The 17,091-nt window shown below is 33.1% G+C and overlaps 2 protein-coding genes across 2 annotated transcripts; both read left to right on the forward strand.

Annotated features, from left to right (window-relative positions):
- The first annotated feature begins 246 nt into the window (after positions 1–246).
- Positions 247–2,744, forward strand: LOC140978655 (cytochrome P450 CYP749A22-like). The gene is made up of 5 exons (XM_073443851.1): positions 247–789; positions 877–1,100; positions 1,202–1,434; positions 1,517–1,895; positions 2,180–2,744. The coding sequence occupies exons 1-5, from the start codon at positions 501–503 to the stop codon at positions 2,606–2,608; spliced, it is 1,554 nt and encodes a 517-aa protein (XP_073299952.1). The 5' UTR covers positions 247–500; the 3' UTR covers positions 2,609–2,744.
- Positions 2,745–13,426: 10,682 nt separating this feature from the next.
- LOC140979709 (phosphatidylinositol 4-kinase gamma 5-like) lies at positions 13,427–16,694 on the forward strand. Its single transcript, XM_073445252.1, has 2 exons — positions 13,427–13,655; positions 14,221–16,694. Exon 2 carries the CDS (start codon positions 14,485–14,487, stop codon positions 16,405–16,407), a length of 1,923 nt encoding a protein of 640 aa, XP_073301353.1. The 5' UTR covers positions 13,427–13,655; positions 14,221–14,484; the 3' UTR covers positions 16,408–16,694.
- The last annotated feature ends 397 nt before the right edge of the window (positions 16,695–17,091 follow it).

The following is a 17,091-nucleotide window of genomic DNA, read 5'->3' on the forward strand; positions in this document are numbered from 1 at the left end:
TATATATTTACAGACCGCTTCTCACAGCCTAATTGATATTTTGCAACACTATAAGATCGTTTTTTACCCCTTTGATAATTGATATTTTACAACACTATAAGATCGTCTTTAATAGGAAAATTACTGAAGTCTTTAAACATTTTATAAATTCAGCCAGAACACTCTTTAGTATTTGGGAGTATATATGTTGAGAAAATTACTTCGATATCCAATTTCAAATAAAAAATTGAGTAGTCCTTCCCCTTTGAACAAGCCAAGAGCCGTGCAATTTATTTAACCAAATCATCCCTTTCAACATAACTTCAGGCCTTCCATTTTGCAGGGACCACTAGATTTCATTGCATTATATTGGATTATGAAAGCTTGGAATCAATGGAAGGAGCCAAAACATGACTAGTTATTCTAGTACAATCTAGTACAATTATTTCTCTTTTTATATAAGTTTTTTCTTAAACTTGATCAATGAATGTGGATGCCGGATCTATAGAAATCAGCAAAACATGATGGCTATTTTTGTACAGATAATTACCCTTCTTGCAAGCTCTGTTTTCTTGTATTTCTTGTCAACCCTTTTCGGATTTCTTCAGAAAGTGTGGTTGAATCCTATTCGGGTGCAGTACCTGATGAAATCTCAAGGGATAAATGGTCCTTCATATGAATTTCTACATGGAAACACGAAGGAAATTATAAGTATGAGAAAGGTTTCTATGGAGAAAGCAATGGGAGATATTTCGCATAACATATTCCCAAGAATTTTACCCCAAATTCATTCATGGGCAAACCTATACGGTAAGAAATTCTCAGCAAATCTTCAAAGTCAACAGTCACTTTTCTCTATTTGAGCTCTGAATTCTTCGATCTTTTCCTTTTTTATAGGTGCCAATTTTCTGACTTGGTATGGTCCTCAAGCTCAGCTGGTGGTGACTCAACCCGAGCTTGTTAAAGAAATTCTCGCCAATAAAAATTATAACTACCCCAAAATAGATCTCGAAGGGTATGCCAAGAAGCTACTCGGAGATGGGTTGTCGTCTTCGAAAGGTGAAAAATGGGCAAAGATGAGAAAATTGGCTAACCATGTTTTCCATGCCGAAAGCCTGAAAGTAACTAGGACTAGATATTTATGATTCTCTAAGATCAAGTACTTTCAAATATCTTGGTGATTGAAACTGCCTAAAAATTGTTATATACTATTTATACACAGGACATGATTCCTGCAATGATCCAAAGTGCAGAGACAATGCTGGAGAAATGGAAAGCATGTGAAGGAAAAGAGATTGAGGTATTCGAAGAGTTCAGAATATTTGCATCAGACATCATTTCCAGGACAGCTTTTGGCAGCAGTTATCTAGAAGGGAAGAATGTTTTTGATATGTTGATGAATATGACATTAATAGTTTCAAGAAATGCTCATAAAACCAAGTTTCCTGTGATCAGGTGTAAATACTATATATTCCTGCATTCTTGAAGCTCGGCTTATTAATTTCCTGGAATTGACGTAGTAAAAATTGTATTGCAGCCGATTCTTGAGAAGCAACGATGATCGTGAATCCGATAAGATAGAGAAAGGGATTCAAGACTGTATAATGAAGATTATAAGTAAAAGATATGAAGAAAGAAAGGCAAACAAAGAAAGTTCCTGCAGGCCTGATTTTCTGGGAAAGCTCCTTGAAATGTACGAGGATCCTGATAAAAACAAGAGGATTTCTGTTGAAGATATAGTTGATGAGTGCAAGACATTTTACTTCGCAGGACATGAAACAACAACATCGTTGCTCACATGGACGATTCTTCTTTTAGCTGTGGATGAAGAATGGCAAGAGAAAGCAAGGAAAGAAGTGATGCAATTGTTTGGTGACCAAAATCCTACTGTAGATGGCATAGCAAGGCTGAAAATTGTAAGTCAGAACAGCCCCTGTGGAATTGGCATATATCACTACCAATTTTTTCATATTCGTGCTCGAGATATAAATCATAAAATACCATTCAACTCAGATTTCTTATTCTAACTCGTTTCATTTGGTCAGAGCTTTATTTTCTAGCTCTTTCAAAAAATATCCAAATGACAATAATTTTGAATGCGAATTGGAATAATATTTGAGCCAGTCCAACACCTTTCCAGACTAAATTCTTACCCCCAATGAACATTTCTCTCATTTGCACTATGGTTTTGATCATGCAGATGAATATGATCATCGAGGAAACTTTGAGACTGTATCCTCCAGTACCCGCAATCAAAAGAAAGGTGGAAAAGGAAACCAAACTGGGAAAACTAACTCTCCCACCACAAATCGAGCTGTACATTTCCCCTTTGGCACTTCACCACAACTCCAAAATATGGGGAGAAGATGTTCATCTCTTCAAACCAGAAAGATTTGCTCAAGGGATTGTGAAAGCAACCAACAACAACGCGGTTGCATTTTCGCCTTTTGGGTTCGGACCAAGAACATGTGTTGGCCTGAATTTCGCCATAGAGGAAGCGAAAATCGCCCTTTCCATGATTCTTCAACGTTACAGATTCGTGATTTCACCTAGTTATGTTCACTCTCCGATTCAGATTTTCATGGTTCGTCCGCAACATGGAGTTCAAGTTATCTTGCATAGAATTTGATCCACCATCATTCACATGAATTTGAATATTGGGAACGCATGGAACACTGAACTTATATGGAGTTCTTTATCTTCTAGTAATATTCATGTATAGTGTTTGATTCACAATGTTTGAAAAATAAACAAATTTCGATTTACTCACAATTGTGATAAATGTCAACCTCCTCTTAAATTTGTATATACATTAAAATATATTTTTTAAGTAATAAAAGAAACAAACAAGTCACGCAACTCCAACGCTGCGCTTACACCATTTTGGCGCAGCATTAATGCTCCAATGGGGCTGCGCTAGCTATTTCACCCAAATAGCGCAACCCCTCTCACCCTGCGCCAAATTTTGCGCAGAAGAGACCCCTGTGCCAAATTGGGGCAGGGGTCATTTTTTTTTATTTTTTTTAAATGTGTATTTATTATAAATATTTGTATTAAAAATTGTAAATATTATAAAATAATAGTATAATATTTATTTTAATAATTAGATATTTAATCCTAAAAATTTTTTAAAATATAATTTTTGATTTTTAAAATATTTATTTATTTATGTTAATTATTAATATTTAAAAACTAATTTGATTTAATGATTTTTAATTAATATAATTTAATACAAATACAAAAAATTTCTATAACAATACAATTCATAACTAAAATGAAAAATATAATTGAAATACAAATGCAATTTGAAACACATAATTCAAATACAAATACAAATACAAATACAATAATCGAAAGAAAAATACATTTAGAAGATAAATTTAAATATTATTATTTAAATTTATTAATAATAAAACATTAATCATAATTTAAATATATTAAATAAAATATAATAATTAATATATGTAAAGTAAATGGAATATTCCGAGAATATTCTTTTTGGTGTAAGATTTGAAATAAATGGGTTGGAGATAGATGTTGTATTTGGTGCAGAAATCGCACTATTTTAGTGTAAAATTTGCACCAAAATAGATTTTGTGGTTGGAGATGACCTTACAATATAATGAAAAACATCTCATAAAAAGGTGTACGAAGTAGCGTATATGCGGTTTTAAGTCTGTTACATGCAGTCGAACATTTTGCACTTCACATGTTTGTAGTCATTCACATGACATCATCAAATGATACAAGTCTAATTGGATAAGAATCTACAACACACTAGAACGCTTTTGTTGACGATTTTTTCCTCCAACAACATTTAGGATTCCTCGAACAATATGATATCTTACCACGAGTAAATCCTTAACCCTTCCGATCCCACTCTAGACCCTCTCACGGACCATTGCATTTAGGTATACAGCCGATAGATAACGGGTGCGAGTTCCCGTAAAAGAAAATTTCCCATTAGGATTTTAATATTAGTACTCCTCTTTACCCTTCCATCTTACTTCAACTCATAATGTGTTTCCAGTTGACTGCGTAGTACGTGGAATGGCAAAACTGAGTAGGAATTCAAAAATTAAATCAAGAAAATAAAAAATGTAAAATTTATTTTAATTAAAGTAAAAATACATAATAATTTTGATGTTACATAATAATGTTAAAAATATATAATAATGTTGGCGATTAGAATAAAAAATACACAATAATGTTTAAATTAAAATCAGATGCAATTCTTATTTAGGCCCTATAATATACGTGTACTATGATTTCATAAGATCAATCAAATCTCTAAGTTTAATTTTTTTATTTTTTTTAAAAAAACTAATAATTATAGTATAAAATAATTCTACGTAAAAGTAAAAAAAAAAAAAACTAATTATTATTATTATTTTACTTTGTCCATGTGCTGCCGGAGGAAATAGATCCATTATACCTTCTTGATCCAAAAATCCATCCATTTCTTGAATTGATTGTAACCTCAAGTTCTCAGTTATCCGTTTGGTGCGAAGGATAATTAAGATTTCAATTTTTTATTTTTATTTTTTTAAATCGAGTTATAAAAGGATAGAAATTAAAAATAATCATGTTATCCATATATTTAAATTTATTATCCTTATATTATAAATCATCCATTGTCTCGTTATATGAACAAAACAATAGCAGTACAACGGAATTTTTTTTATTTTACACTGAAAGATGGTTGATTAAAGGGTGCATATATAATATATTGTTCTTTTATGTAAGATCGAACTCTTGTCTTTTCTGTTGCATAACTTCATCGAGGTTGCGCAACCCCTTCATGTTGCTGCTGCAACGTATGTTGGTGATAATTAATAATTGTAGTAAATTTATGGAATTATAACCAAAATATTTTGAATGCGTATCTTTAAATATTGCATTTTGTTGTGAAAAAGTAAAAATTTACGGTAAAAAGTAAAAATCTCAAACTCTCAAAATTATCACACTACACACTTTATAATATTTTTCTCTCAACTCAATTGTGATTTTCTTCACAAATGAGAGATCTATTTATAGAAAATATTTACAAATAATCCAAAAACAAATTACATCATTACTTTCATCATCACACAAAAATTTCAATATTCAACACCTAATTTTACTAATTTTCAACATTCAATATTCAAATATTCAATATTAAAATATTAATTTTCAACACTCCCCTTTGTGATGATGATCATAATGATTGTCTTCGTTACGTGTTTTTATACTACCTCGTTAAAAACCTTACTAGGAAAAACCCATTGGGATAAAAACCATAGTAAGGGAAAAAGAGTGCAGTCACGTAAACTCCCCCTCATGTTGACACGAACAATTCTTCACAAATTTCGTAGATTGCGCATCCCAATATTATATATATGCTTTCTGAATATTGTCGTAGGAAGTGCCTTTGTGAAGAGATCTGATGAGTTTTCACTTGATTGAATGTGACGAACATCAATACATTTATTCTTCTCAAGCTCCTTGGTGAATGCGAAGAACTTAGGAGGAATATGTTTAGTTCTGTCGCTTTTTATGTATCCTTCTTTCATTTGAGCAACACATGCAGCATTATCTTCATATAGTATCACAGGCTTCTCGTCGAATGATAATCCGCATGAGATTTGGATATGTTGAGTCATTGATTTTAACCACACACATTCACGGCTTGCTTCATGTAGTGCAATAATCTCGGCATGATTTGATGAAGTTGTTACGAGCGTTTGTTTCTGGGAACGCCAAGAAATTACAGTGCCTCCACGAGTAAATACATATCCAGTTTGGGAACGTGCCTTGTGTGGATCAGATAAGTATCCAGCATCGGCATAACCAATTATACTTGGATTAGCATCTTTTGAATACAAAAGTCCCAAGTCTGTCATTCTTCGTAGATAACGGAATATATGTGTAATTCCGTTCCAGTGTCTCTTTCTTGGATATGTGCTAAATCTTGCCAATAAATTTACGGCAAAAGATATATCAGGCCTTGTATAATTTGTAAGATACATAAGGGCACCTATAACACTTAAATATGGTACTTCTGGACCAAGAATATCTTCATCATCTTCACATGGACGAAATGGATCCTTTTCTATGTTTAATGATCTAACAATCATTGGAGTACTTAAAGGATTTGATTTATCCATATTAAAACGTTTAAGGATCTTTTCTGTATAATTTTTCTAGTGAACAAATATTCCACATTCTTTTTGTTCAATTTGTAAACCCAGACAATACTTGGTTTTTCCAAGATCCTTCATTTCAAATTCTTCCTTCAAGTATGACACAACTTCATGAATTTCATTATTCGTTTCAATGATGTTTAAATCATCAACATATACAGCAATAATTACGCATCCGGATGTTGTTTTCTTAATGAAAACACAAGTGCATATTGAATTATTTACATATCCCTTTTTCATCAAATGATCACTTAGCCGATTATACCACATTCGGCCAGATTGCTTTAACCCATATAATGATCTTTGTAATTTCACAGAATAACATTCTCTGGGTTTTGAACTTTGTGCTTCAGGCATCTTAAATCCTTCAGGGATTTTCATATATATATTACTATCAAGTGATCCATATAAGTAGGCTGTAACAACATCCATAAGACGCATTTCTAAATTTTCAGATACTGCCAAGCTAATCAAATACCGAAACGTAATTGCATCCATCACAGGAGAATACGTTTCTTCATAATCAATTCCAGGCCTTTGAGAAAAACCTTGTGCAACAAGTCGAGCTTTATATCTTACTATTTCATTTTTCTCATTTCGCTTTCGAATAAAAACCCATTTGTATCCAACAGGTTTTACACCTTCAGGTGTAAGGACTATAGGTCCAAAAACATTACGTTTATTTAGCGAATCCAATTCAACCTGGATGGCATCTTTCCATTTTATCCAATCCTGCCGATTTTTACATTCACCAAAAGATTTTGGTTCATGATCTTCATTATCATTTATGATGTCGATTGCCACATTATAAGAAAATATATCATCAATTTCTTCTATATCTTTTCGGTTCCATATTTTTCCAGTATTAATATAATTGATAGAGATTTCATGATTCTCGTCAGTTTGTGGTTCTGACAAAACATTTTCATCATCATGTGTTTCTTCAGGAACATCATTCTCTATTTTGTGATCATTATGTGTTTCTTCAGGAACATCATTCTCTATTTTGTGATCATTGTGTTTCTCTATGAATTTTCTTTTTCGAGGATTTTTATCCTTGGAACCAACTGGCCTTCCACGCTTCAGGCGTTTAATGACATCATGACTATCTTCAATTTGTTTCTTCGGAATTTCAATTCGAGCAGGGGCATTTGCAGCATGTATATATGATTTAGTTACCCCTTTTGTGTCTGCAAATGCATCTGGTATTTGATTTGCTATTCTTTGCAAGTGCACAATTTGCTGTACATCTTTTTCACATTGTTTTGTTCTTGGATCCAGATGTAACAATGATGATACATACCATGTAATTTCTTTTTCGGTATGTTTCTGTTCTCCCCCTAACATTGGGAAGATTTCCTCATTAAAATGACAATCAGCAAAACGTGCTGTGAACACGTCGCCTGTCTGTGGTTCAAGATATCGAATGATCGATGGACTATCATAACCAATATAAATTCCAATCTTTCTTTGAGGTCCCATTTTCTTTCGTTGAGGTGGTGCAATAGGCACATACACCATACATCCAAAAATTCTCAGATGAGAAATGTCTGGTTCTTTACCAAATGCAAGCTGCAATGGGGAGTATTTATGATATGCACTTGGTCTGATGCGAATTAATGAAGCAGCATGTAAAATTGCATGTCCCCATATAGAAATAGGGAGCTTTGTTTTCATAATCATTGGTCTAGCAATCATTTGCAGACGTTTAATCAATGATTCAGCCAATCCATTTTGAGTATGTACATGAGCAACAGGATGCTCAACAATGATTCCCATAGACATACAATAATCATTGAAAGTCTGGGAAGTAAATTCACCAGCATTATCAAGTCTAATTTTCTTGATTGTATAATCGGGAAATTGATTCCTCAATTTTATTATTTGAGCAAGTAATCTTGCAAATGCAACATTTCGAGTTGACAATAAACATACATGTGACCATCTGCTGGAGGCATCAATCAATACCATAAAGTATCTGAATGGTCCACATGGTGGATGGATTGGTCCACAAATATCACCCTGAATACGTTCAAGAAACATTGGTGATTCAGTTTGGATTTTGGCTGGTGATGGTCTTATAATAAGTTTTCCAAGAGAACATGCTTTACATTGAAACTTATTATTCTGAAAGATCTTCTGGTCTTTCAATGGATGACCATGTGTATTTTCTATAATTCTTCGCATCATTGTTGAACCAGGATGTCCTAATCGATCATGCCAATTGGTTAATATTGAAGAATTATCAATTACCATGTTTGATTCAATGGGACGTATATGTGTATAATGCAATCCAGTAGGGAGCATTGGTAGTTTTTCAATCACATATTTCTTTCCTGATTTATATGTGGTAAGACACATATATTTCTCATTCCCTTCATTCATTGTTTGAGTATCATACCCATGGGAATATATATCATTAAAACTCAACAAATTTCTTTTCGATTGTGGTGAATATAAAGCATCATTGATCAAAAATTTTGTACCATTAGGTAACAAAAATTGTGCTTTACCACATCCTTTAATCAAGTCTACAGGACCTGATATTGTATTCACCGTTGTTTTTGTTGGTTTTAGTTCCAAGAAATATCTTTTATCTCGGAGGATAGTGTGCGTTGTACCACTATCAGGTATGCAAACTTCAGCTTGGTTCGTAGCATTTTCCATATTTGAACTTCAAAAAAATATGCAATGAAATAAAATTATTGACAATAAAATACAATACAATATAACACACTATAAAACATTATCATACGAATACATAAAAAATAAAATATTTTACATATTTATTCCACCATCAAATTGATCATTATCTGAGAAATCAATCAGAAAATCTCCAGCATCAAAATGAGTTGAACCACTCAAAGGTTCACTGTGTTCAGTAAAGTTGGTCTCCTTTTCTTTCCCCTTTATTGATTCTTTATAAAGTTTACAAAGGTGCTCAGGGGCTCGACAAATACGGGACCAATGTCCTGGAGTACCACATCTGAAACAAGAACTTTCAAATCTTTTTGAGTGATTCTCATTAACACTCATATTCTCTTGATGCCTTTTCGGTGGGTGGTTTGGGACGTTCTTTTGAGATGAGTTATAGAAATAACTATCTCGATTATTTTCAAAACCACGGCCGCGTCCACGACCACGACCACTTCCACGTCCACGTCCACGTCCACGACCACGACCACGACCTCGATTTTGTCCTCGACCAAAATCTTGTCTGTAACTTTGATTTTGGTTTCCAGGTTTAAATTCATTTTTGCTTACAGCATTTACTTCTGGAAATGCTGTTGATCCAGTGGGTCGGGACTGATGATTTCTCATTAATAGCTCGTTGTTCTTTTCCGCCACAAGAAGACAGGCGATGAGTTCAGAATATCTCGCAAATCCACGCACTCTATATTGTTGCTGTAGTGTTATATTTGATGCGTGAAACGTGGAAAATGTTTTTTCAAGCATTTCCGATTCTGTAACCTCATGTCCACAAAATTTTAACTGCGAGATTATTCTATACATCGCTGAATTGTAATCACTGACTTTTTTAAAGTCTTGGAATCTTAACATATTCCATTCATCACGGGCGGTCGGAAGTATAACTTCCCTTATATGTTCAAATCTCTCTTTTAATCCTTTCCACAGAGCCATGGGATCTTTTTCGATGAGATATTCACATTTTAAACCTTCATCAAGGTGTCGTCGTAAAAATATTATAGCTTTTGCTTTTTCTTGTGATGAAGATATACCATTTTCTTTAATGGTCTCGCTTAGACCCAATGACTCAAGATGCATTTCTACATCAAGAGTCCATGGCATATAGTTTTTCCCAGTAATATCAAGAGCGATGAATTCGAGCTTTGCCAAGTTTGCCATGGTGGTACTAAAAATTACGATGCATTTTATTAGTTAATGAATATTGCAATACAAAGTAATGGATAAACAACAAGTACAAGTATTCGTAAAAATAAAGAAAACACACGAGGAGGATATTCTCCGATAAATACAAGACTGGTGAGTATGATAACCAAAATAATTAAAAATAACCTCGTGAAAGCCATCTTCTTTTTTTCTTCGAAAATTTGATGAAGAATAATTTTTAGAGAAGAAGAGAAAGTTGGAGTGATTGAATGTATTTGTGAGATTGTATTTATAGAGCAAAAACTAGCCGTTTTGTTACCGTTTATTACCGTTGGTGTATAAGAAAATAAATGTATGTATTTGTATAATTTTATGGTAATAATATGGTGTATATAATATTAGTCATATTTAAATAATTATGTATATCATATCACATTATTATAATTAGGTGTCATAAGTTATTTTGTTAAAAAACCTTATAGGCTTTTATACTTGTCGTATCCCTTACCGGGAGTGTGGGATGTCGTCTTAACATCCTCCCATGATTTATAACAAGTTTTTTGAAAAATTTATTTTTATTATTTATAATAACATTATATTATATATTAAATATATAAACAATAAATAAATAAACAATAAAATAAATATTATTACTTTTGTTACATTTTTCTTCTGTTTTGGAGCTTGGAAAAATATGGAGGACTTTTAGAGTTTCGTGCTGATAACGTGTTGTGAAAAAGTAAAAATTTACGGTAAAAAGTAAAAATCTCAAACTCTCAAAATTATCACACTACACACTTTATAATATTTTTCTCTCAACTCAATTGTGATTTTCTTCACAAATGAGAGATCTATTTATAGAAAATCTTTACAAATAATCCAAAAATAAATTACATCATTACCTTCATCATCACACACAAATTTCAATATTTAACACCTAATTTTACTAATTTTCAACATTCAAATATTCATCATTCAATATTCAAATATTCAATATTAAAATATTAATTTTCAACACATTTATTATTTATCAGTAAAAATATTGAATGCATATCTTTATTGGGTGGTTAACCAATAATTGCCACGTGTGTGAGTTTATTAAAGTAAAAAAAAATAAAAAATAAAAATTTGCTTTTATTTTTTGTTCCTCAACTTTTGTAGCTATATGGTTGTGGTATTTTATGTTTGTTGTCATAATTAAATTTTAGTCTTTCATTTTTTTAAATAATTTTGGTTGTTTGTTTTGTAATTTAAATTTTTTTATGAGAATACACTTATATGTACTGAATATGTCAAGAAAAGTAAGTGAAATTACCAAAAAAAATTTGGACTAGAACCAAAATGTAACCATGTAGAGGACTCAAAATGAAATTTTTCGGAGAAAAGATGAATAGAATTCAACATATTTTATAAGAATATATGAGATACAAGTGCTGAAGTTGTGGGGATTAACTAATGAATTAAATTATTTACAAGTTGGATGCATGGAGACATTTTTGCCCAAGTATTGCATTAATTAACTAAAGCTGAAATCAAGATCATATTTTCTAAATTAAATATTCTCGAAACTTCGAGCACAAAAATTGGAGTGGGACAGCATTTTTGATATTTTTTTTATTTTTATTAATAATTAATAAACACTCAGTCTGATTAATGGATGCAGTATTTATCTGATAAAATGGCAGATATTTTTAATCGAAAAAAGTCCTAATTAATGGATGCAGTATTGGACTTCTCAATTTTATTTCAAAATTTCCTAGATTTTGTTTCGAGATTCCTTTAAACCTTTGATAAGTTAAAATTAAGCAAAACGTGACAAGATGTCATCTCCAATTTTCAAGTCCCCATTAAAAAAAATAATTTGGAATATAAATAATCGGAAACAATTTATTCAAATTTGAATTTTTTTTTTCAAAGGAGAGTGTTCGGAATTCTGATCAAAATATTTTGTTCGCGACTAGAGAGAAAAAATCAATATAAAAAATAAATTAACATTTATAATTTTCTAATATTGATACGAATCGAAATTAAAGATTCTAATAATGGAAAAGCATTTAATTACCAATAAATAATTAATGAATTATTGGTTGAATTAATTAATGAGAAAATAAATAATTTGACCTAGTATGGCCACTGACATTAATTATATGGGAAATTATAAGTTGACAAATGCAGTTGAAAGGAAATAGCCAATTGGGGAATTCAATTAGTGAGATGTATGCTTTCATATACTCATCAACGGCTGAGATTTATCTCTGGACGATCCTTGAAAGGAGACTGTAACTACAGAAAAAAATAGAACTTTTATCATACGAAAAATATGATCATAAACTTCAAATCCAACATGAAATGTTTATACAGTGTTTTATGTTAGTTATAATGAATTTCAAATTCACTAAAAAATTGTGTCATTTGAAATTCAAATTTGTGTAATTAATATGTAAATACATAATATATATTTTTTTTAAAATTTGATCTATTATTTCATTATTAACAATAAAACTATGACAAAAACTTGTGTGAGACGGTCTCACGGGTCGTATTTTGTGATGTAGATATTTTATTTGGGTCACACATGAAAAAATATTACTTTTTATGCTAAGAATATTATTTTTTATTGTGAATATCGGTAGGGTTGAGCGTCTCACAGATAAAGATTTGTAAGACAGTTTCACAAGAGACTTACTCTAAAACTATAATCGAAATTAATGAATTTCAAATTTAGTTTTCTCAAATGCAAAGGAATTTTGCATCAGATTTGTTAATAAATTATAAATATATCAAATAATTATTGTCAAATGATTTAAGAGAATTTTCAAAAATTAAAATGATAAAATATGATATAATTATCGTATCTTATCTATCTTTAAAAATTTTAAGATATATTTTTTAAATTTTTATCTGAGTTTTTGAATTTTTAAATTATTATATACACTTACGGTGTGTTTGGTTGAGTGGATTAAATAAGGATAGATTAATAGTCAAATATTTATCGTTAAAATTTTAAGATGTTTTAATAATCATTTTGACCCGATTTAAGATCCAATACTATTAATCAAATAGTTATCCATAAAATTAGATCTTAAACCAAATCAAAATGATTATTAAAATATCTTAAAATTTTAACGATAAATATTTGACTATTAATCTATCTTTACTTAATATACTCAACCAAACGGAGCCTTATTATATTCCTCCTGCCCTTACACCCAATTTAGTTAATTTAATAAAATAATATTATTTTTTTTATAATATTAAATCACAAATCACTTTGTTAAAAAAGTAATTAATTTTTTCGGAAAGGTTATTTACGTAATTTGAAATATACACGTCATGCAAGTAGTGGCAAAAGGGTAAATACAAAAAGGGGAAAAGGAAATAGAAATCAGGCCTTTATATAAAATATGCATAGGCTTATGCAGATAAGTTCAGGTGTTAATAGACAGAGACACAGAGAGGAAGCACGGAGCGAGCGAGACAGGGTTTCTGGTTGCTTTGATCCTAGCCGTTGAACCTTCTGGTCGCTTCATCTCCGACCGTCGGCGGTTCGGATTTTCCCTGCATTGAGTTTCTATGGGCTGCCTTTTCTGGTGTACGGTAACTGGGAAGTAATCGCAAGAATTCTTCAGATCTGTTGTTCCGGTGGGTTGATTTCCCCATTTAACATTATATTTTGTGTTTTTTTATTTATTTTGTTGTGTAGTGGCGAGCATATTTTTATGTCTCGGCAAGTTTTCTTGATGCTATTAAGTTTTGCGTTGTTGTTAAGATGTGAGTGAGACGAGTGTATTTAATGACAATGAGTGATGTGCGGAGTGTGAAGTTGTTCTTAATTAGTCGATTTCGTGTCTATTGCGTGGATCAGCTGATTTGCTGTTTTTGTTGAAAAGAATTTATTGTTGCCTAGAATTTATTTTCACGTGATGTTAAATAGTTGAGCAGTTGGTGTTTCCTTGCTCTAGAATGTGTTTGATGTTGATTTTCTTGGAAAAGTTAATTCAAGAAATCTATGTGATCGATGTTTTTATTTTGTTGTTCTTGTGGATTTTTTTCTGGAATTAACCACAGGTTTGGGTGAATCTGCTGTTTGCAAGCAATCCTGAATGATTGATGAAGCTTTTTTTCTTTCTTTTTTAAGTGCCTTTTTTTAAAAAAAATTATTTTTCTCTTTTTTACTTGATTTGATTTTCTTATTTCTCCATTCCAGATTTTGATCAAAGGCTTGATTGGAATTGTCACGTGGCTCTCCCAATGGAGTGATTGAGTAAATCTCTGTCTCAGTTGCAGAATTTGTAAAGGGTGGCAGTTCAGATCTTGGTGAATGGCAATGGATCAATGATTGTTTATTAGAAAATTCTTTCTGGTTGACTTTTTAATTTCTCGATACCATCGAGAGAGGGGAGAGCTCTCCCTGTCAACATCTTGGTTGCCGGCTTTGATAAGAACCATTTTTAGTGTTTCTCATCCGTTTATGTCTCGTAATTTGGATAGCCCTGTTCAGACTCAGATGGCTGTGGCTTTTTTCACGAATCCACATGGCAGTGGGGATTATAATGGATCCAATAGGATGGAAGTGAAACCAACCGGAAGGAGACGTGTATTTGTGCAGACTGAAACAGGATGTGTGCTGGGTATGGAGTTGGACCGGATCGACAATGCTCACACACTGAAGAGGAGGTTACAGGTTGCCATAAATTTTCCCATTGAGGAGAGTTCCTTGACTTTTGGCGATAAGGTGCTGAAGAACGATCTCAGTGCCATTCGAAATGATTCCCCACTCCTGCTGACAAGGAATTTACTCCACCGAAGCTCTTCAACTCCATGTTTGTCACCCACTGGTGCTGACGTTCAACAAAGAGATCAGAGTGGGCCAATAGAGATATTGGGGCAATCAATGCGTTTTGCCGAGACAAAACAACTCGTTAAGAAAATCATCAAGGCAATCGACAATGGAGTTGATCCCGTCCCTGTTCATAGTGGGCTTGGAGGAGCTTATTATTTCAGAAACAACAGAGGTGAGAGTGTTGCCATTGTGAAGCCCACAGACGAGGAACCATTTGCACCTAACAATCCAAAAGGTTTTGTTGGCAAAGCTCTTGGTCAACCTGGCTTAAAGCGCTCTGTTAGGGTTGGGGAAACGGGGTTCAGAGAAGTGGCTGCTTATCTTCTCGATTACGATCATTTTGCTAATGTTCCACCCACGGCACTGGTCAAGATAACTCACTCCATCTTCAACGTGAATGATGGCGTGAATGGAAACAGGCCTCAAAACAAGAATCTTGTCAGCAAGATTGCATCCTTCCAACAGTTCATTCCACATGATTATGATGCTAGTGACCATGGAACCTCAAGTTTCCCAGTTTCTGCTGTGCATCGCATTGGTATTTTAGACATTAGGATTCTCAACACAGATAGGCATGCAGGTAATCTTTTAGTTAGGAAGCTCGATGGTGATGGAAGATTTGGTCAAGTGGAATTGATCCCCATTGATCACGGCCTCAGTTTGCCCGAGAGTTTGGAAGATCCGTATTTTGAGTGGATTCATTGGCCTCAGGCATCAATCCCATTCTCTGATGATGAACTTGTGTACATAAAAGATCTTGACCCTGTTCGTGACTCAGAGATGCTGCGGAACGAACTCCCTATGATTCGAGAAGCTTGTTTGCGGGTCTTATTCCTTTGTACAATTTTTCTCAAGGAAGCTGCTGCTTACGGGCTCTGTCTTGCTGAGATAGGAGAGATGATGAGTAGGGAGTTTCGCAGCAGTGAGGAGGAACCTAGTGAGCTTGAGGTTATATGTATTGAGGCTAGAAGGCTTATTACCGAGGAGGTGTCATTTTCCAAAGATAAAACAGATTTTGACGAGTTTCAGTTTGACATAGATTGTGAAGACGGTGGACATGAGTTCACCCTGAAATTGGGTTCCGAAAACTTTGTGGCAGGAAACCCATTCAATTTTGGATTTGGTAATTTTAATTTACGTACTCCACTTTCTAAGCTGGAAGAAAGTATCGAGGAGGAGGAAAATGAAGGAGAAGATGATGAACAGAGTTTCATCAATGCTCCACACCTATCCAAGAATCCAAGTATTTCAAAGCTGTCCATGTCCGTGAAAAATATTAGCTTAGTCAATAAGAACCAGAAGTTCCAAAAATTCCCAGGATCGAAGCCTGATAACAGTTATTCTCTGAGTTCATCATCTTGCCACAGAAGTGCGGACGAGCAGCTTCCAGCAAGCGTGAATTTTGTGAAGCTAGCGGACATGACTGATGAAGAATGGGGACTGTTCTTGGAGAAATTGCAGGAGCTGCTTCACCCTGCATTTGCCCAGAAGAAGTCTGTCACCCTTTATCAGCATCAGAGACAGAGGCTCGGCACTTCTTGCCGGTTTTGAGAGTAAGATACAAGTTCCATGTAGACGTGTTATTACAGTTTGAATGTGAGTTTAGTTAGGTGAAAGCAGCGGTGTAAATGGTCCTCCAAGGACGTCGCTGCGTGAAAGGAGACTCTGGAGTTGGTCTCCCCAACACCCCCTCCCCTTCCGCCTTCCCCCCCTCTCCGTTTTTTGGACTTCTAACTTTTCTTGATTTCGCTCATCAAAACTTTGTTAGATAAATAATTTGTAAAACTTAAATCTTTGAGAGGAAATCTGTGTAAATGTCATATATATATGTATAAAGTTTGAATGTGATCTTTACACGTTTTTGCTCTTTGCGTATTATTACTGTTTTTACCATCTTACAAGCTGTTCTGTATTTTGTGTGTGTGTGTGTACACGTATATGTGCGTATTTTTTCAAGTTTTATTTTAAGGTCAGTCGGTTGCATGCAGAATATATAATGATGATAAAGCCACATACGACAAGGTGTTGAATATGTGTCTTTTCATCTTATATATGTGAAATAATTGAGTGACAATAGCATATGGAGGCGCCAAATGTATTTGCATTAGCCGTGGGTTGTCTCTTCATACATGAAATCCAATATTTTGAACTTCATATCATTTCTTTATCTCGATTATTATATTTTACAATATATTTATTTTATTAATTTAAATAATTGTATCAAAACCGAAATAA

Source organism: Primulina huaijiensis, chromosome 6 (assembly GCF_012295235.1).
Source record: "Primulina huaijiensis isolate GDHJ02 chromosome 6, ASM1229523v2, whole genome shotgun sequence".
Lineage (NCBI taxonomy): Eukaryota > Viridiplantae > Streptophyta > Magnoliopsida > Lamiales > Gesneriaceae > Primulina > Primulina huaijiensis.